Source organism: Acanthochromis polyacanthus, chromosome 13 (assembly GCF_021347895.1).
Source record: "Acanthochromis polyacanthus isolate Apoly-LR-REF ecotype Palm Island chromosome 13, KAUST_Apoly_ChrSc, whole genome shotgun sequence".
In the NCBI taxonomy this organism is placed as follows: Eukaryota; Metazoa; Chordata; class Actinopteri; family Pomacentridae; genus Acanthochromis; species Acanthochromis polyacanthus.
This window is the reverse complement of record NC_067125.1, coordinates 35,678,012-35,700,856: the sequence shown is the minus strand read 5'-3', so window position 1 is coordinate 35,700,856 and position 22,845 is coordinate 35,678,012. Positions and strand designations below refer to the sequence as shown.

Genomic DNA, 22,845 nt, shown 5'->3' with positions numbered 1-22,845 from the left:
AACTCATGAAGGAGTGATCGGTCGCTTTAGCAGCAAAATGTTGCATTGTGTGCACCAGTTATTGGCTAACTGGTTTTGCTCTGAAAATGATGGCGTAAGACAGAATCAAAAGAGTAACTACTGCTAAAAAACCAAAACAATTAGCTTTAAAGAGGGTAAAGCTCCAGAGAATATTCACATGCAAGCAGTTAAGTGATCCATTGTTATTCTTCTGAACCCTAAAGCCTGCCGATGGGTATAAAAGGCATGTTATCATAAATAAAAATCACCAATATTACATGCATTTATCAGAGCCAGAAACTGTAAAAACTGAAGGAACCGTTAGATTTTCATCTTTCAATGACTAATCATTTGTGATGTGTAGTTCTATGCAGAGAATCAACATAATCCTGAACAAAAATAAACCATTTCCACAAACCAGATTCTATGAAAAAAAAAGTTCCATGTCTTTTGGTGCCACTGAAACGCCATTAGAGAGGCACATCTGACCAACGTGGCAAAAATTCTGAGATTTTTCTATATAACTCTGCTGAACTACACGCTGCTATTACACAGAGCAGGAAACGAATTAAAAATGTAAGTACAGAAATATCTATAGTAACCACTTTATTCCAGTATGTGTAAAACCCATGTGCACTTCAAAATGTTCAACATGGTAATTCCAGATGTACAGAAGTAAGTAATATAGTATATTTTTTGACTTCTCCATTTCTAGTCGTAGCTGTGCTGTTTCCATAGAGGTCTTAATATTGCAGTGAAAAATGAGGCCACAATTAGAAAAAATGTGACAAGAGGAAAAACCACAGACAAACTGCTTAGGGTTCTGAGGGTTAATGTAAAAACATTGATAATAGCTACATTAAAGAGATACAACAAATGTGCCATGGTGAACATTTACTCTTTGAGGGTGGTCTACCTGTTTTGCCACGCTCCATGGTGCTTTCCTGGCTTGTGAAGCCCGAGGAAGACTCTCCACTGGAGGTGACGTCCACACTGAGGTGGGGTTCATACGGCAGCAGGGGGCGCTGTCCTGTTCCATATCTGTACAGATCATAGACGGATGGGTGTGTGATTAATGAACACATTCATACATTCATGCAGCAAAATAACCAGAATATGTGGCCAAAGGATCAAGGATAAAGAACAGACACGGAGTGAAATTCCAAAATCAAGCCCTAAAAATACACAGTTTGGATCTGACTAATGGAGGAGGTTTTCAGTCTCTGTTTTGCATCCTGATGGCGGTTGAATAAAACACGTTTCTCTGGTTGGGTGAGATGTTATCAACCTCCACACTGTGAGGAAGAGCCACCCACACAACAGATCCTTTCTCTGGAAGTCAGTGTGTTCGTACACGTCTTACTGCAGACATGGACGTGCTACATTATTCAGCCTTTCCTATGAACCAGTGCAATCTGCCTCCAGCGCACAGAGCAGTTGTTATGGGTAACATCGGACATGTTTAATCAAGATCTAAGCAGTGATGGAGGAGAGCTCAGAGAACAAAAGACCACAAACACACACACCTGTCGGGTGAAGGTTTGTAGCGTACAAAGGGCCCTGGTGTGATTCCAGGCGGCCCCATTGTGGAGAGACCGACCAGGCCTGAGGAGGGCGAGGAGAAGCTGGCAGAGGGGTTTCTGTAGGGCAGAACTCTCTCGCCCCCTGCAGGGGACAGACTGTAGTGGTTCTCTGGGTAGCTCACCGGTCTGGAAGAGGCAGCAGTTGATGGTTAAGAGAAAAACAAACAGACCAAACAGAGGTGATACGAGGAAGGACATTACAAAAACACACAAAACATTAGTCTACATTAAGAAAGAAACACACTTGTTATTTATTTTTCTACTTTGGTAGCAGTGCAACACAAGCCTCCAGTAGTGTGTGTGTGAGACAAAAACATTGCCGTAAACACTTACAACCTACTTAGCCCTGACAGAGTTATTTTTGACACTATGTGGCGAGAACTGAACTAAAATCTGCCTTGTTCATGTAGAAAAGTAACATAAAGGAGAACAAATAAACAATTCAATTTTCTAGCTGTTTTCATTTAAAGTCTGGCAGGCAAAAACAGTGAAGGAATAATATGTGGGTTAGCCTGGGGATGTTTCTTCAAGCACATCTGCCTTCCCAAAGCTACTGTGTCAAATATTTATTTAGGATGGTGAATGCAGCATGCAGGGAAGCCATCTCTAGAAAATCTTCAGTTGATTAAATGCCACAATTTATGCTGTTTATGTGATGAAAACAGCAGAATTCTCATTAAATATCTAATATTATTCTGATAATAACACTTAAGTCTCATTTTGTGGTTTAACTTTACATAATAAGACATGTTTGGGAGATGGTATACGTTTTGTTTAACCTCAACAAAAAGCTTTTTAAATAGAATTATTATCTTTTGCACATCTCCAGTTGTTTACACCATACATAATTTTGCTCATTAATAATTTGCACATTCCTGCACACGGTAAATGTTTTCATTATTTTGATAACTTGTAATCCCTTGGCTTTGACACATTTTGCTGTTTGTTTGACTTGTAACACTTAAATTCTATTGACTTGCAACAACTGCTTTCTCTAATTCCTTCTTTAAAAATGTTAAACTGTTATCCACCAGAACATAAAGTCAAGTTCCTCATATGTGAAAACTTCTTCATCATAAATCGTTGATTCATTTCCGTTTGTTCTACCAGGTAATATAAGCATACGATATACGACTATTATGAGTTACTAAAGAGTTGACAAATTGCTCAACTAAGCTGCAACAAAACACAACGTGGTGGTTAAAGTTTTTCACATCAAACAAAGAAATATGCCAATTTTTCATTTCTGTAAGCTGACCTAAAACTACTACAGCTACAATTTCAGCCCCATTTTTCTCTTTTTGCGAGTTAGTTATGTGGGAAAATGACACAAGACCAATTTAAAATATGAGGGTGATAAAGAAATTTGGAATCCAGATGCAGGAAGACTTTGTGACTTTCACTGATGTTACATTGCTACAGTGAGTATTTATTTAGGGTCTAATTCTTAATGAAGATAAATCATGAAGGTATACTGAAAGGTGCCTGTTGCAAATTTTGCTTATACATAGTGCCCTTTAGCTTTTACTACCTTTGCCTTTATTTCACTAACTATAATACTTGTGTAGTCACCAATATAAAGAGCCGTATCAGCCACGATCTGTAGCGTAATGTGACGGTGAATGAAAGCATGGCAGCGGCTCACCTCTTGGAGTTGAGGTGCTGAGGCTCTCTGTAGGGAACCGGCATCAGGGCCTTGTGTGAGCGGGGCAGTGGAGGAGGTGGGGGGCCCATGGGTGCCCAACGCTGCGGGTTGGGGGCGCTGTGGAGCCCTGGAGGAATGGGCGAGCTTTCCCATCTCCACATTTGGCGAGGGGAAGGTCGGTATCCTGCTGCCAGAGGCTCAGGTTCTGGCTTCTGCTCCATGGTCTTCATCTCGTACTCCTCTGTGCAGCCCCTAAAGAGACACAGAGGAGGTTTCAGAAGAGAGCAAAGCCTCCAGCACAACAAGTGAATCAAAAGCTTGACACTTATATGCTGCTGCTCTGCTCCCAAACCCCACATATTGCAGTCTCCATCCACACGTTTTGATCCTCAGCTGGGGCTCAGTGAGAAGGACTGGTAAGAAGCAGCAGCCTCCTCCTTGAAGGCTGAACTGCAGCTGAACCTGAGCTGCGCCTTCTGCTCAGTTCAGTGTGTGAAAACCGCTCAATAAATTTTCTCAGAATCCTCCACATTATTGTCCTCACATAACACGCTTGTGGATGCTCAAACACACGGCCGACATGTAACAGAGCTCGCTAATGAGCTCCCCTGACACCGATGGAGGGAGTAAGAGAGGAAAGGAAACTGATTATTGGCACATCAGGGCTCCATCTTGCCTGCTGTGAGACTGAGGTCAAGTGTGTGTGTATGTGTGCATGTGTGTCTGAGATATTCTCTAATCTCATCAAAGAGCTCCTCATTCAAGGTCTCGGTTTATACAGCACATATGTATGAAACAGTGCACAAGGTCGCAGTAGTGGCTATTAAATTCATGCTTAGATCAGACACTTTTTTCTCCACTCAGAAACAGAACCAACCACTACTTCTCACATCAAAATACCACAGATTCGCTGTTGTAATAAAAAATTAAAACATCATGTGAGGAGGAAACAGCCCTCAAATGAGGATAAGCTGGCATTTATTCTCATCAATTATGGACTCACTAACGGCGCTCCCAGCTGGAGGGGTGGTCATCTTTATTTATCGACTCAGGACACAAGCACAACTACATTTTGTTCAGTATCCTCCTGATATCCAGGATGCATCTTTTAAACGTCATAATTATTTCATTCACAAAAGCCCATTACAGAAGGTATCAAATATGCATAACGAAAGTCATGTAAAATGAGACAAATGAAGGGAGAAAATGAAATGAGGAGGAAAAGCGGTGTCAAAGGCAAGAAGGCAGGAGAAGGATAAATAAAATGTGAAGAGAAGCAAAGCAAAAAAGGGGAAGATTGAAATATGTGAGATAAAAATCATGTGATGTGTCCCATTCAAGCAAGTGACAACTATTTTCATTAACTAAAAAAAATCTGAACATTTAATAAGTCAGAAAATTATTAAAAATGTACATTACAATTGTCCATAGTCCACAGTGCAATTTCAGATGTCTTGAATTGTATGTATACTCACACGAGACAAGCCTCTATTAATATTTTAGACACCATTACCTGTAATTTTTTGCATTTTTACGTCAAATTGGCCTAAATGATCAATGATGTATTTGAGTTGCAGATTTTCTCATTGCAAACAAATCAAAAGCTAAACTGTTGCAGGTCCTTAAAAGTGTAAATTTGCTGTTAATTGAATATCTTTGAGTTGTGGGGCGTCAGTTGGACAAAATGAGACATTTGAAGATAACACTACATGCTTTGGGAGTACTACTTCATAATTTAATCTTTAAACCTAGAAAATGTTCAGCAGATCAGTCGTCAATGAAATCGATTGTTAGTCGCAGCCCTGGCTTGAGAGACGTAAACAGAACACAGATGCACACACCAACACCCACAAATCAACGTCGTCGTCTTTGGAAAAAATGAATTCTTGAGCACATTGTCATTTCAAATGACAATGTATTCAACAAAAGTATTACAGCTCAAAAAGGTAATCAATATACATGAGCGCCACATGTGTTCAGGATATTTCAATCAATGAAGGAATAACTCGACCACTATCAATACGGTTACGTAACAGCAGCGCACGCTCAGCCCTCGCACACGCACACAGAGGATGAGAGTACAAACCTTAGAGAGAGCCGAGCCTACATCTGTCGACATGCAGTGTTTCTCCCATCACACTGGCTGAGGTGACACAGCTGGAGCTCCCCGAGCACGCCACCGATCAGTCACACCTTCTCCCTGCTCTGCCCATCCATCTTTGCGAGTTCAGAGCCGAGACACAACGGCGAAAGAAAAAGCCCTCTCCAACTTTCGTGCGTCTCTTTCTCTTCCTCTCGCTCTCTCTTCCACCCACTCCTCTAAACTCTCGGTGGTGTTGAGACACGTCCTCCTCGCCGAACGCTTCTCTGCCTCAATACACTCAACCCTGCCTCTCCCTCTCTTTACAGCTCGATCCCTCCCTCCTTCTTTTCCATCCTTTTCATTTGCACAGGGCATGCATTTTTAATTAATCACTTCCACTCCTTCATTTATATATTTATTTATTTTGTGGTCTTTTTTTTTTCTGCTTTTCTTTTTATTTTTCCTCCCCCCTCCTGCAGATTCCAGGCCTTAATCTCATGCAATCTGCTTGCCTGGCACACATTGGGAAACAGAAAGAGAGGGAGAGAGGGGAAGAGTGAAATACAAGACTCTAATTATCAGCTGTTCCAATGCCACGGCAGAGTGTATGTGTGTGTGTGTGTGTGTGTGTGTGTGTGTGTGTGTGTCAAAGGGATTTAAGTTGGTGTAATTAAACTGCTCGCAACGTTAAAGAAATCTAACCACTGTGCGATCACACAGCCCGCCACAATTACTGTATTCAGGGGCTCCGGTTCTGTCAGGAACACAGACACACTGTGGTTATTTCCTTCACCTCGGTAACCGTCCTGTAGCACCACATCAGCGTCTCATAAGGCCTCGTTATTCTGCCTCACTCAAGGCCTTATGTGCGGATGAAAGGATGGAAAAGGATGACGGCAGGGAAAAGATACAGATTGTGGGAGGAGAGGAAGCAAGACAACAGAAGCGATGACGAGATAAGACGGAGCGAGAGAAACAAAGAACGGCAGATTTTGCTAATTCACTTTAAACAAATGCTCCTTTCTTTTTGTCTCGATGCCTCATTTTGCCCGATTCCTCTTCATCCACACGTCGTTCTTTCTCTCTCTGCTCGCCTGCTTCCTCTTTTCACACACTCCCACACAAAATCCTCTCAGAACATTGGAGTCTGGCCACTATCTCAACCAGGCTTTTGTGTGTTTGAGTGAAGAGCATCCTATTCTCATTCCAGCTCACTCTGGTCCTTCCACTACTGCCCACTTGCGCTCAGCACCCCCCCGTGCCGTCACCCACTGCCTCAACATCTGTATTCATGGCAGCTGTTTACAAATGAATCACTCTCATTAGTTTAGCTTCAAAGGAGAGAACACGCAGACTGCAACACACCTGCGAGGTCCGCCCTCCTCGTACGGAGGAATGATGACCACTTTGACCGTGACCGACGTCCTCAGCAGGTCAATCATCTGCTCGTGAGTAAGCGTCACTGCGGCCACCTTGCAGATTTCCACTAAGCGGCTGCCCTGCCTCAGGCCCGCCTGCCAAGCAAAGCCATACTCCTCCACCTGCATGAAAAAAATAGGCCAGTTATTACAGCCAAAAATCTTCAAAGTATTTCAGTGTGAGATCTGGTCATCTGATGTTACCTCGGCCACAGTGCCGTCCAGGCGAACATGGAAGCCCAGTTGTCCCAGTCCGTTTCTTCTCAGTGTCATATCTACTGTCTCACATCCCACTGTCAGTGACTGGACAGACAGAGGAAAAACATATTACAGGGTGACCCAAAAGTTTGGAAACAAATGAAAAGTCTATAATCCAAATAATATAATGTTATTTCAATAAATCAGTACCACAGATATATTCAGAAGAGTAACAGATTAATGTAAAACAAACATATTTCGACATGTTCATGTTTGTTTCTGATACAAAGTTGTGAACGTTTCCACCAACTGGTTACACCGGTATCTTCTGGAATTTATCTTCATTCATACTTATGAAGGTTCCTCAAACTGGCCAGTAAATGTTGCCTCATAGTACGTTTGGATGTTTAAAAAAATTGAAACTGTCAGATACTTTACCATCAAGAGTTTTGAAATCTGACACTGATGGCCTGCATTTTGAAGTTCTGCTCCAGCATATCTGGACCTTATGCTTCTATTCATTTTCTTCAGAGTTATTGCACTCGGCAAATACTATGCTTTTAAGTTATTTTATTAGGGTATAACAAAAATGGGTAAAAAAGAGTGAATTCATGCACCCCCGACTCAAATAGGCACTGCAGTTAAACTTTGTTTCCAAACTTTTGGGTCACCCTGTAGATTCACATTTCATTGTGAGTGTAGTCTCTGGGCATCTTCTACAAAAAGGTAAATATCTTACAATTGTGAGTTTCACCGCTCATTACACATGGCCACTGATCAATGAGATTATCCATATTCATTCAAATTACTCAATGGCATCACCTGAAACTATTTCAACCAGAATTCGGAGAACTTTATCAATCTGCACGTATGTGGTGCTTTTAGAAAGATTAATTCCATTTTTTAATACTTTGTTTTCTGCTGGATTAACACAAAGCTCACTGGAGTCCAGGAAATCTCCTTTCTGTGTAATTCATCAAAATTTTCAGGGATTATCATTACATTTAATGCGTCTCATCATCAAGTGCGCACAGTTAGATAGCTTCATTGAAAAAGTGAGTCACAAGGTTGCAGAGGCTACATCTGTACAAAGTGATAAAATTTGTCATCACAGTGACTCTGGTTGTGTGAATCCAGTCTTCCCTTTGAATTTACTGGCTGTTCCAGGTGCCTTAGTCAAACTTCCACAGGGTGAAAAACAATACTCACTGTGGAAATCCCCTGAGTTTACAGTAGGTAAGAGAGAAGTAATAGTCTTAACATGAAAACAGCCCAACAGATTTGGAAAACAAACAGCACTAACCACTTGTTTCCAAAAACAGTAACTTGACAAAACGTAATTAAGGCTTTTAAGTGGTCTGGCGGTAGTTACTTGCAATTCTAAGTCAAGATCTCCAACTTTTCAAGGTTTCCTGTGAAGTTTTTGACAACTACAAACTCTACAGAGCAGTGGTTCTACCAGTTAGGGCCCATTTGTTTGTACAGTGCGCACACATAAGCCACACATGCACGTGGATCAGGACAGTTTCAAGCTTTTATGGCCGATTGAGTGTTATTGGCAAAGCAATGAAGCTGTGCACAAACACAGGCAATGAAGATGAAAGCGGCAGGCTGGTACATAAGGATGTAAACAATGCATGAATTTATATACATAAAGAAGCCTTGCAAAGGATTTGTAAGGAAGGAAATTCTCTCAACACATTTGTTGGGCCTCGAGGATACAAGCGGTGTAGTATGGTAAGAAACAATGAATGCAAACAGTATGTAGTCATGTTTCTACTCACTAAGTAACAATCCTGCTCTAAACTCTCACCTTCAACCTTTGAACCATCTCCCTGATGTCCTGTGCACAGCCCTCCGGCACTCGTACGGCGATGTGGTCTCCTCTACCGTAGAAGATCTTGAGCGCCAGTCGCTCTGGTGTCCAGCCGATCACGTCCGCACAGAAACAGTTAAAAACCACCTCTTTGGTGGAACAGTCTGTGAGGAGGACGTATTCAGCTGACAAACCCAAGGCACAGGGGAGCTCCGTTCCTCCTCCACTAAAGTCCTGGGCCTGCACTCTCCAGGCAACTGCCCCTGCAGCTCCCAGCTCTGCTCCCTCTCTGGCCTTGGAGCGCTCGCGTTTCTTAGACGCAAGAGAGATGAGGTTGTTCAGTTTGCCAGCTGAGTCGAGCGGTGTGCTGCTGACGTAGTTCTCAGCCAGGTCACGCAGGTACTCTTGACGTGTCCGTGTCGCCATGGTGTGGAACTTCTCCGACTTGTGTGCTGCGCTTTCTGCATTGATAATTTTGGCCAGAAGGAAGTTACGAAAGGTCTCTGGGTCACGGAAGGTGACGCCGCTGGGAATGGGTGGTCCAAAGGGGGGTACATCCTTCATTCGTGTCACAGCAACACTGACAGAAAAGGCAAGACATCGCAGATTGGGATCATTTTTTAATTACAGTGACATGTATATAAATATAGGCTCGATCTGTGGCAAACATTTACCTGTAACTGGTGTTGTCAGAGCAGGGGTTGTGTACACGGACAATAACAAAGACATGTTGGAAGTGTGAACGAATATTTTGAGGGGTGAAAGGCAGCGCTCCCGGCTCCTGAAAGATTATGGTGACAATGTCGTTCCCTATGTGCCTCTTTCTGAGGAGCTGTAGAAGACACATAAAAATGACAAATTAATAAAATGAGCGAACATAACTGGCACTGGCACCACTGATTCACTAAACGATAGAAAGTCTGACAAGGGAAGAGACGCTCACTCTTTGACACTAAACAACAGCACTTTATGTAATTTGTTTTTCGGATTCTGTGTGGGCTATTTGTGTCTGTGTGTGTGCTGGTTTGTCCGTCTATCTGTGTTCATGTAGGAGACATGGAACACAGTCCAGGCTGTGTCTGTGGTGCAGTGCTTGCCAATCCGCTCTTCGTCTGCAGAGAGAAGTGTGAAAGTACCAATTATGTAATGCAGCCCACTGTTTGGCCACAGACACATTCTCCAGCACGGTGCCAGAGGAGCATCCTTTGCTCGTACTATGACTGCAGTTTAAAAATTCTAATTGTGCTTCGAGTAATGTAAAGTAAATGGAAAGAAGCTAATTCAACTTTACATTTAGAACCTTTTAATGGCATCTAGATTGTGTTTTATTTGAAAAACGATTCTTAGTAAAGCTAAATTTTGTTGACACACAAGATTCAACAGTTATTTATTGTATATTTTTGGCCGATCATTCAAGATGAATGTGCAGGCAGAGCTTGTGCTTTCCTTTTCCTCTGTCCTGATTGTAAGAGCCTTTACAGCAGCGATACTTCAATGCTCCTGTGTTTGTTCATCTGCTGTAGGCTATTTTTACTGTCAGATGCTGCCACCTTGTGGTTCATCTGAGCAAGTAACTCTCCTTGCTGCTGCAGTCCCTAAACCTCTGGATGGAGTTACTGTGCCATTTATTAAAAAGACTCTGATTGAACATTTGATACTGAAATTTAGCTCCCCAAACATTTAAACTACTAAATTTAGAGCAAACACACTTAGTTATCACAAGATCTTTCACAAGATAGCATATTTGTTAAAAGCTTGTTTATAATAGCAATCGATGGCTTGGGGGGGGGGGGGGGGGGTGATAGCAGAACAGTTCTCTAATTTACCAAGACAGATTTATTTTTGGAAATGTCTGTGAAGAGCAAATGAATTGTTTGTTGTCTAAATTGTGCTGTGCTGATGTGTTTACACATTACAAAGGGTGCACAGTAATCCTGAGCACCTACAGGGCATGTCTGAGCACATGTGTACGCCCATACGAGCCTCTCACGCAAACACTTATGCAAATGATATATCCACACGCAAAATGTTATTTTACACACAGCTCACTCACTCACAGACCATGCTGCAAACACCCAGCACCCAGGACAACATGTAGGAAGGCAACATTATTTACAAAGGTAAAAGAAGTGAAAATAGGGAGAAAAAATGCTATTAACTACTCAGTACTGAACCCCACCCAATTCACTGAGAGGCAGAGGGAGGTCAAAAAAGAAAGCTAGACAAGACAGAAAAGCCAAGACCTCAGAGAACAAAGACTAATAAAAACACAAGAGGCTGAATAAAACGGAAGACGACTTTAAATGAAGAAGGCGACACAAGTCACGAGTTTCCACTTCATGGATTCTTGCTGTGGTTTTACGATCCAGGGCAAAAAGCAAAGGCTTTAACTACCAAACATAGGCATGCTTTGAAGGCTCAGAGTAACAACAAAGGAAAGCCGTGGATGTACTTTTCAAATATACACAACAGCGTTTGACCTGCAACACGGCTTATAGCCCCAGGCGATGGGGCTGTATTTAGGTGGGGTTGTTCTTAAGCGCTCACCTGCTGTGGGTTGTTGGGCATGTAGGGTAGCATGGTGGACACGTGGAACATGACCTCGTAGCCCTGGTAGGTGGTGTACAGAGAGTGGGTGCCTGTCGAGTCCGCTGGAGGAGGAGGAGGAGGAGGAGAGGGATATTTTAATGTCACAATATAAGTTGTAAACTTCAGATGATACTGTGTTGCTGAATCAGAGTTTCTGGTTCAAAAAGATGTTTTTCCAGAGACAATGAATACTCATAGTGGTGCTTTTTACTGGGCTGGTGGGTCTATTTTTTTGAGTGTTGTTTTTCCAGATACGATTTTCTTTGAGGACATTCTAATTAAGGCCCATATTGTTTTACCATAACCAATTCAAATTTCCATAACACAGCATTATAGAAATGTTACAATATCTTACATCTAAGACTGATTTTAACATAAGTGTAATTTATTCAGACAATCAATCAGAAATCTATTTTACAGAACGGGATGCATGTCTGAAAGAGGCTCTTACTCTTTGTGTCGAGCTGTGCAGCGTATTTGGTGAATCCTTTGAGGAGCACCTGTTCCCCCAGCAGCTCCAGGAAGGCAGAGAAGGCGGGCGACGCCTCCTCGTTGTTGTACATCTCTTCCTCTGTGCTCTGGCCTGCACGGCACAACAGAACACCCACCTTGTGCTTCTGACTTAGCTACAACGCAGAGGAGAGGTACCTTTAATGTTAGACACACTCGCAGAACAAACACAAAAAGCTTAAACACGACACTCAAGCAGAGCTAAAATACTGCAGTCTGAACGTCATGTTTCATGTTTGTATAGAAATAACTGTCAACGGACAAATGTAATCTGGACTTTTTTTTTTTTTTTTTACACACACACACATTGAGCCCAGTTTCGTTGGGGTATAAACCAATAAAACACCTGCACAAACAACTGCTGGTAAAATATCTGTCTTGCACTTCACCCTCCATTAAATTAAAGCTGCGATAACGTGGCCAAACATTAAGGCTTTTATGGTTACATACTCATGCTCAAACACGCCACACCCTGCTTAACACAGCTTTCACTGCCCTCTACTCAATTTTGTACTTTGCACAAGCACTAAATCAGTTATACAGGTCTCAGACACTTTTATACAAACTGTCTGAGAGTACCATATGCCACTGTTTCACCTTATCACTTGGTATTTTTTGCTTTGCAGTTGTCATAGACAGCTTTACTGTGCAGGTACACTTTCTGCATTTTGCCCAAGGACACTTTACACAAATCACCTGTCCAATATCCAGTTTTACTGCATGAACCCACAAGTCAAACATGAATGCAGACACATTAAACTCACTCCCTGTTCATCCAGTTTTAGGAGCTGCTCCGTGACTTTGGCTGTGCTGAGTGCCAGTCTCAAACAGGACACGTTGAGCTCGGGGACGACCTGTTCCAGGACTTCTTTGAGCGGCAGACCTCGAACCGTGCCGTGTTTCCCCGTGGACGCCACCGCATCTTCTAAGATGGAGCCTCGCAGGGTCACAAGCTGTGTGTTGGTGCAAAGAACAAGATGAGTAAAACTGGAAGCAAAATATGATTTTACAGCTATAAATATTTATTTTGTAGTATCACACTGAAAAGGTCAAGAAATGTTTTTTTTTTTCAGGTTATTATGGCGAATACAGCTGCTGTTTTGGACCATTTAACAGCAGCCTTTGGTCATACAGGTCCTAATTAAACAGTGAGAATCAAATCAAAATGGTAAATGATCGCATTTTGAATCTGGAAACTCGATGAGACAAGTGATGGCATCCTTCTGTGTCTAGAAAACATGTATAATGTAAAATATTACAGAAAATTCAATAAAATCTTCTTTCATCAGACTAAGACCTTTATCACTAACAACTCTCTTCCCTACCTTGAGGACAGAAAATTCACTGACTCCACAGGAACATCAATTTGCTAATTAAAGGCAATTTCAGCTTTAATAAAAAAAAGAAAGGAAGGGTCAAGTGGCACAGAATCATAACAGGCAACTACCTTGATAACTGACACAATACATGATAAAAGTGTTGTACATTGTGTAGTTCTATCCTCCCCAAAGGCAGAATTTGCTGCCAGGATTTGACAGAAACAATGATTAATTGAAAAAATAATCATCAGGTGAATAAATAATGACAAATTTTGTCTATTTCTCATGTATTTTATGTATTTATGTATTATGTTCTAGTTTTCTTTGTTGTTGGGGATTGAAACATTTTTTTTTGTGGAATATAATTATATCTTTTCACATACTGCATACTGGTCATCTTAGATTTTGTGTCATCTTGCATATAAAGAGTTGTATTTTCTGTGCTGCACCAATTAATCACGATAAAGACATTTAGGAAAAGGTTAAAGCCAGTTAGAGCAGGCAGAAAAATATAATAATACTCCAGATATGTTGTACTGAGAGAGATCAGAGGATATGGAGTGCAACTAAAGTGTCGATGATTAGTAATAGGGGAGTCTGAAGCGGGTTCATCAAATGAAAGATAGTCTCACTATTTGTAATAGTGCCCTGCGGCCCTGACACTTTCTGTCTTTGTCAAACACACAGACACACACACACACACACACACACACACACACACCGTCAACGTGCTCTGTGTGGAGGGTTTTAAGTCCAGTACTATTGTAAATTAATATTCTGCTCAGTATTGTGCTGCCACAGTGTGCTGCTCCCTGGTGAGAGGAAATTGACCTGCTTCAAAACAGTGAGCTTGTAATAACCTCAGATACAGTTGGGAGGAGTCGGCTGCTCCTTCTCACTCACATGCAGGTTCATTAAAAATGCATGGCAGTCTCTGGCCAGAGAGACAGTTGAACCCCAGAGACTCGGGCGTGCCGCAGAGAAATGAAACCTGATTGACACGCAGTCGAAGTTACGGAGCTATCGTTTCAACTCGTCAGCTTCTGTGCGACGGCCGAGCGAGTGACTGCGACATGTCGAGGAGGAAAATCAGAGGAGGAGTGTGAGAGTGTGAATGTGTGATGGAGGGAGAGAGAAAAAGGGGAGGAAGTGGAAGTCTCTCCACCTTGCAGTGTCAGCACTGCTGCACAGAATTAAATGACAGACTTAAGGGGGTTGGATATTTGAGAGCTGCTGTGGCTTGAGTGGGAGAGAATAAAGTCTGCAATCAATCTCTTTTTCTTTCTGTGTGGGAACAGTAGGCCAGGGTGTGCTGGCTGTGTCTGTTAGCTTAGCTCTGTGTACTTAGATGGCGGAGAAGCTCCATTGTTATACCAGAGCTACAGTGATGAGGCCAGGCAGCCATGTAATCCGGCTAAAAACAACACCGCTCCAGCCACACAAAACAATACACTCAGGTCAACCACTACATGAACACAACGAACCGAGGCAAACTGAGCTTTTTGTTTGAGAGACCATGAGGATTGAAGACAAGTGTTTATGAAATGCTGATTGAAATTAAGCTAACAATTGCTCAGATCTTCCAAGCACAACCTATGCTGTTGTATTTATCAAAGAAAGAAGACAAAGAAAAACAGAAGACTCACACCATAAAAGCTTAAACTATTGGGTGATCAACTAGAAGCAAATTAATCAGCAGCTAATTAGACAATCAGTTAATCATATAAGGAAAATGCACAATATTCAATGTTTCCAGCTTTTCAAATGCAGATCAAAGCCAGTTTATTCAGAAAACTCAATAAATTTGGGTTTTAGACTGAAAGTAAAAGTAAAAAAATGCAGATGACACCTTTGATCCTGGAAAATTCAGACATTTGTTTTTGACTAGTTTCTGAAGTTTCATTAACAACACTGTTAATCAAGACTATAATCTACTGATTAATCACTAATGAAAATAATTCTTAGTTCCAGGTTGAAACATGGAATTTTCAAAATGAATTCTTTGATCGTGGTATTACAATACTGGCCAATAAAACCAGAGTTGAAACATAAGTTTGGCGCTCTGGAAGCAAACTCTCAAAGAGTAAGTGAGCAGTCTGTAGCTGTCTTGGAGCACATGTGGGGAAGACAGCAGCAAATCTGTAAACTACTTCATAATCACCAGCCCGTCGTTTAACACATTACGGGTATTTGATGCATCAAAGTGGAAAAGTGGCTGGGTGTGCTCGCAGAGAGAATGGGCCAAATGCTTTGGCCAGAGCAGCCAGTGTTTGGTTTGGCTTTAAAGTGCTGAGACCAGGCAGGTGGAATTTTCCACTGGCAGAAAGGAGCGGGGGTGAGGGGGAAGGGGGAAGGTTATAGGCAGGGCAGAGAGGGCAGCAAGTGTCACAGGTAGAGCTGGATAAACTGAAAGTAGGCAGGAATTCACTTTCTGGCTTTGACTCATAAGTGACTCGTCACTCAAAAATCCCCCGTGACAAAGACACACAAACAGCAGACTGCACAAACCTCGCTTGTCCTGACGATGAGGCGGTACTGGTACTGATCTTTCAGGTCTTTGGTGTCTTCCACTTTCTCTCTGCGGATGCTCACTGCCACAGGGCCCAGCTTATCATCTGTCCCAAAGTAGTTTGAGTGCTCTGGTGAAGGACACAGATAATAAAAGTTAAGGGTTGTGTGCTGAAGAAAAGGTTAGTTCAAGCACTTATGTCTGAACACAGTTGTTGTGTGTTATGTCTCCAGTTGTGTGCATCAATAAATGAGAGATCAGTAAAGAGTGTTTTTGAGTAGCACCAAAGTACTAATGCTGATATGATATGTGAAGAGTCGACAAGATGCCAAACTTCAACGTTATTTAAAAACAACATTCTGCAAACTTCACTGTTTCAGGATTCTCAAATAGTTACTGGTTTTCTGAACCTGAATATGAAGATAAACCGGACATCTTTATATTTAGTAGCGTTGGTCAGAAACACCGAACAATCCCACCTAGAGCTCTGTGAAACTGTGATAAATAACAAAACAGTCCCAATCATTCCTCAAAGAAAAGCTGCTGTACAAGACAATAAAATACAGGAAAATCCAGAAATTCCCAAAATTTTGGTAAATATCTCTGAATAACAGAAACAGGACTACAGATGTGACGGGGCATTAAAAGTCAACGTTTGATTATTTTTGACAGTGGCTGCTACAGACATTACCACACTAATAATAAGAGTATCAAAAACATTTAACCTTCACAACAGGAGACAGATGAGCTGGACATCAAGTACTGACAGAGGAGGGACATTAAGTCAAGGACATGACTAAGACAAAGACAGGTTATCTAGTAATCAATACTCAGGTAATTACAAAATCAATTAAGCTAAGACAGCTCACAGACAGTTATTATTGCTTCTAAAGGAAGGGGTGGATTAAAGGACTAAATGGTTAATAGATTATTATACTCATGTAAAAAGGGGATGATGAAATACAGCTTGACCACCAGATAAGGACTACCAAAGGAAAAACTATGTCCAAGCCACCCGATACATCAGTTGGCAGGTATTATCTGCCAAAGTTGACGTATATGTCATCTGATCTGCACCCTTATGAAAACTTAGTGTCAACACATAGTTTGTCTCTCAGAGCATTTCTGACTCCACTGTCTACAATACTGTAGCGGAGTAGATATTACAGCTGGGCAGATGGTGATATGGGGTCCAGCTTTTACTTCATCATTTCCCCTTTTAATACAATGCTCACACACTATATGTATATAAATTCACACTACTGTTCAAAAGTTCGGGTTCACTCAGGCAATTTTATGTTGTCCATGAAAACTCACACTTTTATTCATGTGCTAAAGTAAGTGCACAAAGGTTTTCTTATCATCAGTTAGCCTTCAACACCATTAGCTAACACAATGTAGCATTAGAACACAGGAGTGATGGTTGCTGGAAATGGGAATCTGTACCTCTATATAGATATTCCATTTAAAATCAGCTGTTTCCAGCTAGAATAGTCATTTACAACATTAACAACGTCTAGACTGTATTTCTGATTAATTTAATGTCATCTTTATTGAAAAAAAACCTTTTCTCTCAAACATTAGGACACTTCTCAATGACCCCAAACTTTGGAATGGTAGTAAATATATCTGTACATGTATATAAACAACATGGATGTATTGATATTTTAGATGCCTAATCCCTAGAAATTGGTACCCAAAAATCTCACGTCTGTCGCATCTTATTTGCTACCTGTGTTGGCATAGCATGACCTGTTTGTCCATTTAAGAGGACAAGACAAACTTCATGAGCATCCTGCATGTCCTCATCTAAAGCTCCTAAGCTAAGCCGTGCTAATGCCAAAGCCACAGGCAGTGTGGGAGTGGAAACGTAAATTCTCCAGACTCTTGAGGAGGAATCCAGCTTGACAAGTATTCCTCCTCGATCCGCTCTCTCACTGGAGTGAACTGGGACGACGTACACGTTATGAGACTCAGGCCTGATTAGCTTCTATGCCATGTCCTGTGGTGGAAATGTCAGTTTTTTGATGAGGCTTTCTGACATGCACACAGGGCACGTCATAGCAAACACACACACATAATCACAGCAGCGTTCTGGGGGACAGCTAAGCTGGAAACACGTCAGCAGATGAACATATTTTTGGAATGATAACCTTTATCTGTGTGGCTGCAGGCCTGACTCTCTCTCTTTAACACACACACGCACTTGCATGCACACGTGCTCCTAACAGCATCTGTCACTAATTAGGCTGCAGCCAGATGATGCTTGCCAGGGGGAAGTTTCATCAACAGTGTCTGAAGAGGTGATGCCGACAAGAAATGCCCGCATGCATGCATACTGACAGGCACACATCAGTCACAAAAAACACAAACAAACCCACCCTTCCTCTCTGAAGTTAGGTGTTACTTCTGACACTATAAACCAGATGTAAAACAAAGCCAAGCTGGTCGATTTGTTAAGCCCCACTCGTGATCCTGCAGAAAGGCAGGTGTTGTATCATCAGATCAGTTTGCCAACGGTCCAGTGGCAGGTACATGTGTAATAAAAGCTCTGGGAGTGTTGCCAGTTTGGCCCGCTCTGCTCTGCTCAGGCCCAGATGGATATTAACAGCCGCAGAATGACATGTGGGAAATGACACTGGAGAAACTCTAGCTTGACAAACGACATCTACACACTCTAATTCATTAAGACTGATGACAAGGGTCGCAAGGGAAGAAGCGTAATCGCTATGTATTTATATATTGATAGGCTACCAATGACAAGTGCTTACACTGTACCAGCAAGAGTCCAACTGTTTGTGCAAGTCCTGTATCTTTTGACTATTTTCTTTGATGAATGGGACCCCATTAAAAAAAAATAAATTGCAATATATTGCATTTTTGTCAAATAGCAATATTTGGCACAAGAAGCAATTTTCAATTTAAATAAGTCTTGGGGGACGACTGAATCGATGAATAGACATAAATGAAATTAAACAACAAAAATGTTTGATGTTTCATTTATATTTAGCATTTCTCATCTGTCTATTACATTCACAGATTACTGCAAACCCAATGAGCATTTATGGCTATTATATTCGTCATTTTAGGACTTTTTGTGAACTCAAGCACTTTCAATATTTCAAAAAGTGGTCTATTGTGGGATGGCTACACCGTTTGCCGGTGCCAGGTCCGTCGTAGCTAACGTTAGCTCTGGTGCTAACAGCAACACGTTTTGCATTGAGGTGATACCGTTGGCTTGAAGTGCTGCAGTGACGCTTCGTTGCACAATTTGCACACAACCATCCAAGCTGCCATCGGTGAGATTTCAAAAAGAAAACTTTCTGCCCAACAAGCTCAATTCCGTCTCATCTTCCTTCACTATTCAACTAATTTTCTCGTGCACAGACATCAGTGCGTCCTGTGTATCTTCTTCACAGCTGGAAAAAACATTTTTGATTCATTACCGCCACCTATTGGGCTGGAGCATGCATCAGCGATATTGGTGTGTCAGAAATTAGGAAACTGAGAAAGGTGTGAGTAAATGCGTTATTTTTTGAAATGCAAATTTTTTTGGGTAATTAATCAAAATTAATGCATTAAAGTCTCAGCCCTAATCTACAATGATTCAAATGAAATAATCTTCACATTGTAGCAGATGCATTCATGAAATATGACTTGAAATACTAAATACTAAAGTTAAGACAATTAATCCTGCTTTTATCTATTTTTAATCAACTCCCAGAGGCTGTACTACAATAAAAACTATATGTACCTAGAGTTACAACAATTCATTATCAATTTTATGTCAATGTATCTGATTCCTGTGATCTTTCCATAAATACAGCTGGCATTTACATCAAGGAATGTTTATGGACTAGGTGTGATATCTGCAATAGAGTGAATGCGTTTCAGTGTATGTACCTTTCCCATGGAAGTAGTCTCTGTAGTATCTGGCCCCCAAGTCTACATGCTCTATGCTGTACAGTTTCAGTCTCTCCAATCTTGTAACCTGCTGTTCAACAGGCACCTCCAGCACCGACACGCTGGCATTACTCTTCCTCAGCCACCCCCTCCCTCCTTCTCCTCCTCCATCTCCTCCTTTCTCCGCTGAAGAGCTGAGGAAGCTGATGTTGCGCTCCCCATGGCCCCCAGTCTCATTGAGGAAATGGGGGCAGCAGAGGAGCAGTGGGCTCGAGCTGTGGGCTCCAGGTCCATCCAGCGGGTCCATGACCAGGGAGGGTGTTGTGGAGCCCTGGTCCAGGCTCATGGTCAGATCCTCAATGCTGGAATAAATGGGGTCATTGACACTGGGAGCTGAGGATCTGGAGATGGACAGGGACACTGAAGCAGCTGATGCCCCCGTGGCTGTGTTCCTCCTCTGGGCGACAAAGCCACGCTGAGCCGCTGCTTCATGGAGGTCAAACAGGATGCTCTGAGCATCAAAGTGAACAAAGCTCTTGGGACACACCCACGGTTTGTAGGAGGAATCTGTTAAACCTCGCCCTCCCCTGTCCTCTATAGTCTCTCCTTTTCCTCCATCCAGCTCCCCTCTACTCGAGCTTCGAAGTTTCCGGAACAAAGAGGAGGTACCCAATGACGACTCTGTCCCTCCACTTTTCTTCCTCACTCTCTCGCCATCCTTCCTTCCTCTGTCATCCCCACCTGTTAGACCAGGGGAGGGAGCAGAGGGCAGAGGTGCGCTTGGTGGTGAGTCTGGAGCCCGCAGCAGCTCCCCGAGGTGTATAGGTGCTGAGCTGCGCTGGTCAGGCCTCTCCTGGTGGAACTGGCTGAGCATGTCGAAGAAGCTCTGCTCAGGAATGCCCTGGATGTCGATGGAAGAGGTGCTGCCATACTCTCGGAACCGGTTCCCCATTGAGCCACCTCCACGAGCCTCCACCTTGGAGCAGAGAGGAGTGAATTTCAGTGTGTGATGACAGACCAATGGATACAGAACCTTCATTGAAAAATCAAGTAAAGGCATGTACTTTCACACTTAACCTGCTTGGTTAATTTCAAACAAACTCTGGTGCATTTTCCCATTTGGTCAGGCTCTGATTGAGCTGATGCAAAAGATGTAAATCAAATATGGCGCCAACAGTGAGACAAGGAACTCTGTAAAAGTGTGGACTTCTAAGTGAACAACAATGTGGCTTATTTACAGTAACATATGTATACATAACAAGGAGGATTTTCCAAAATACAGAAAATCTAAATGGGAAAGAGTTAACACACTCATGATAAAAAGGAGAAATTATGAATACTTGCTGTTATATTTTAGTGAGCTCCTGTAAGAGCAGAAATATATAAGAGGTACAGTCAAGTGCATGACTTGCTGTCAATCACCAGAATCTGACTTCCCTCTGTGGGCCTATGAAGCACTGATGAAGCAAGATGACAGTCACTGAAAAAAACTTGATGAAAGAGTTCCTTGTTGGTCTGTATAACTTCACCTATACTAAGTTTAGCTTGTAACTCTAAAAGGCAACAGTATATCATATTTTCCTTGGTTTGGATCAAATGAACCAAACAACAGCTTTGACCTTAGAGGAAGATTGAAGGCTCACCTCGTTTTCATCCTGCTCACTCAGTGTCACTTCACTGTTGGATCGCTGTCTCAAAGGTGGGAACACTCTTAGGCTGAAAGGTGAACTTCTTTCAAACCCTCCTCCTCTGAACTCTACATCCTTGGACCGTCGTCTTGGCAACCTGGCAACTCCTCCCCGCACCAACCTGACGTCAGATGACAAAACCGATGATGAAACGGATGTGGAGCAGTCATCTGTGTAGTGATTGCTGCCAATTTGCCCATTTTCTAGCAGTGACTCCCGGGACTGTGCACGGCGTGGGGGCCATTCTGCAATCCGCGCTCGAACACCCATTTTGGGCACAGAGTTCCGTGGTTGGTTGGCCAGCTCTGGGTGCCCGGGGGCCGGGTGGCCATTGGGGGTGTGACGAAAAGAAGCGTGCGGTGGCAACCCTCCTCCTCCTCCATCCAGAAGGTCTGAGGAGGTGCAAGTTACCCCTCTGTCTCTGTAGCTGTTCATGGCACCCCAGGAGAGCTTAGGGCAGGTGGGCAGGGGGTTGGCATCCCATGTCAGGAGGGGTGGTGGGGAAGAGGGAGTGTAATGGCCCCACACACACTCTGCTAATGGCGTTACGGCCTCCAGCTCCCAAAAACATTGCTTTTAACAGGCAGGGTGGGAAAGACTTCACTGGTCCATGATGGACCACTCTGGATCAGGGTTAACTCTGCTCTTCTTATCTCGGGACTTTTTCAGTCTAACGCAGATCTAAGGGAAGAAAAAGAAAAAATAATTATTGCATTATTATTATCAAACAAATTGCATTTGAAACACAGGACAATTCTTAAACCATAAAGCTTGTGTGACCCAAATTTTCTTTACAAACTTAAAGAAAAACTGGGCTCTGAATTCAGAAAAGAGTGAGTCACTCAACTGTAAAACAATGTAAGACTGATAAGCCAGAGAGAGTGAGAGAGAAAATAAGGTGAGGGGATATGACAGAGGATTTCTCCCGTTGAGGCTAATCTTCAGGAGGCTGACAAGGGATATTATTATCACACACTCTGTGCACTCGTGTGCATGCGCGTGTACGTACAAACACTCACACACCCACAGGACATAAAGGCTGTGGCCGCTCGTCTGCAGATTAAAACCTCTGAAACACTTCAGCTACTATTATCAGACCAGAAAGTAATACAAATTCAAATATAGAGAATACACGGACAATTTAATCAGCTCAATGCCGGAGCATTGTCACACGATATTGTAGGTTTCAATTGTGGTCATCAGCTTTTCACTTATTTTGGCGCCATGTGGGCACATGGCTGAGACAGCACAAACAGAACACACTCTGTTTCTACTTTTTTTTTTTTTACAGTGATGCAAAACAACAAGCAACTTTGTGTAGTTAATAGTCTTTGAGACAGGGAGATGAAGAGAAAGGGCTATAACACAAAGTGACCCATCAGCCGGAGGGGCGAGGTTGGGTAAAGCCAGAAATAGAGCAACTGGAGAGAGTCAAGAAAGAGCACGGAGGAGGGCGGTACATTGCTCAGTGAACCACAACAGCATGCTTTAATATGACAGTCACACAGCATCAAATCTTAAAAGCTCACCAGCTTCATAAAAAAAAAAAAAAAACCACTTGCTTACACAGAAGCTTCCGTTGTG

The 22,845-nt window shown here is 42.5% G+C and overlaps 1 protein-coding gene across 3 annotated transcripts in view; it reads right to left on the bottom strand.

Moving 5' to 3' along the window:
- The window catches only part of sipa1l3 (signal-induced proliferation-associated 1 like 3), a 77,196-nt gene that overhangs the window by 11,035 nt on the left and 43,316 nt on the right, over positions 1–22,845 (bottom strand). For all 3 annotated transcript variants that reach the window (XM_022221081.2, XM_022221074.2, XM_051957950.1), the window contains 13 exons: positions 21,217–21,942; positions 19,574–20,549; positions 15,670–15,800; positions 12,607–12,795; positions 11,784–11,958; positions 11,291–11,394; positions 9,418–9,575; positions 8,741–9,323; positions 6,934–7,032; positions 6,677–6,852; positions 3,229–3,480; positions 1,527–1,709; positions 917–1,041 (listed from right to left, as the gene is read on the bottom strand). In XM_022221081.2, coding sequence (XP_022076773.2) covers positions 917–1,041; positions 1,527–1,709; positions 3,229–3,480; positions 6,677–6,852; positions 6,934–7,032; positions 8,741–9,323; positions 9,418–9,575; positions 11,291–11,394; positions 11,784–11,958; positions 12,607–12,795; positions 15,670–15,800; positions 19,574–20,549; positions 21,217–21,696 — 3,631 coding nt within the window. In that variant the 5' untranslated portion in view covers positions 21,697–21,942. The remainder of the gene's footprint in view (positions 1–916; positions 1,042–1,526; positions 1,710–3,228; positions 3,481–6,676; positions 6,853–6,933; positions 7,033–8,740; positions 9,324–9,417; positions 9,576–11,290; positions 11,395–11,783; positions 11,959–12,606; positions 12,796–15,669; positions 15,801–19,573; positions 20,550–21,216; positions 21,943–22,845) is intronic.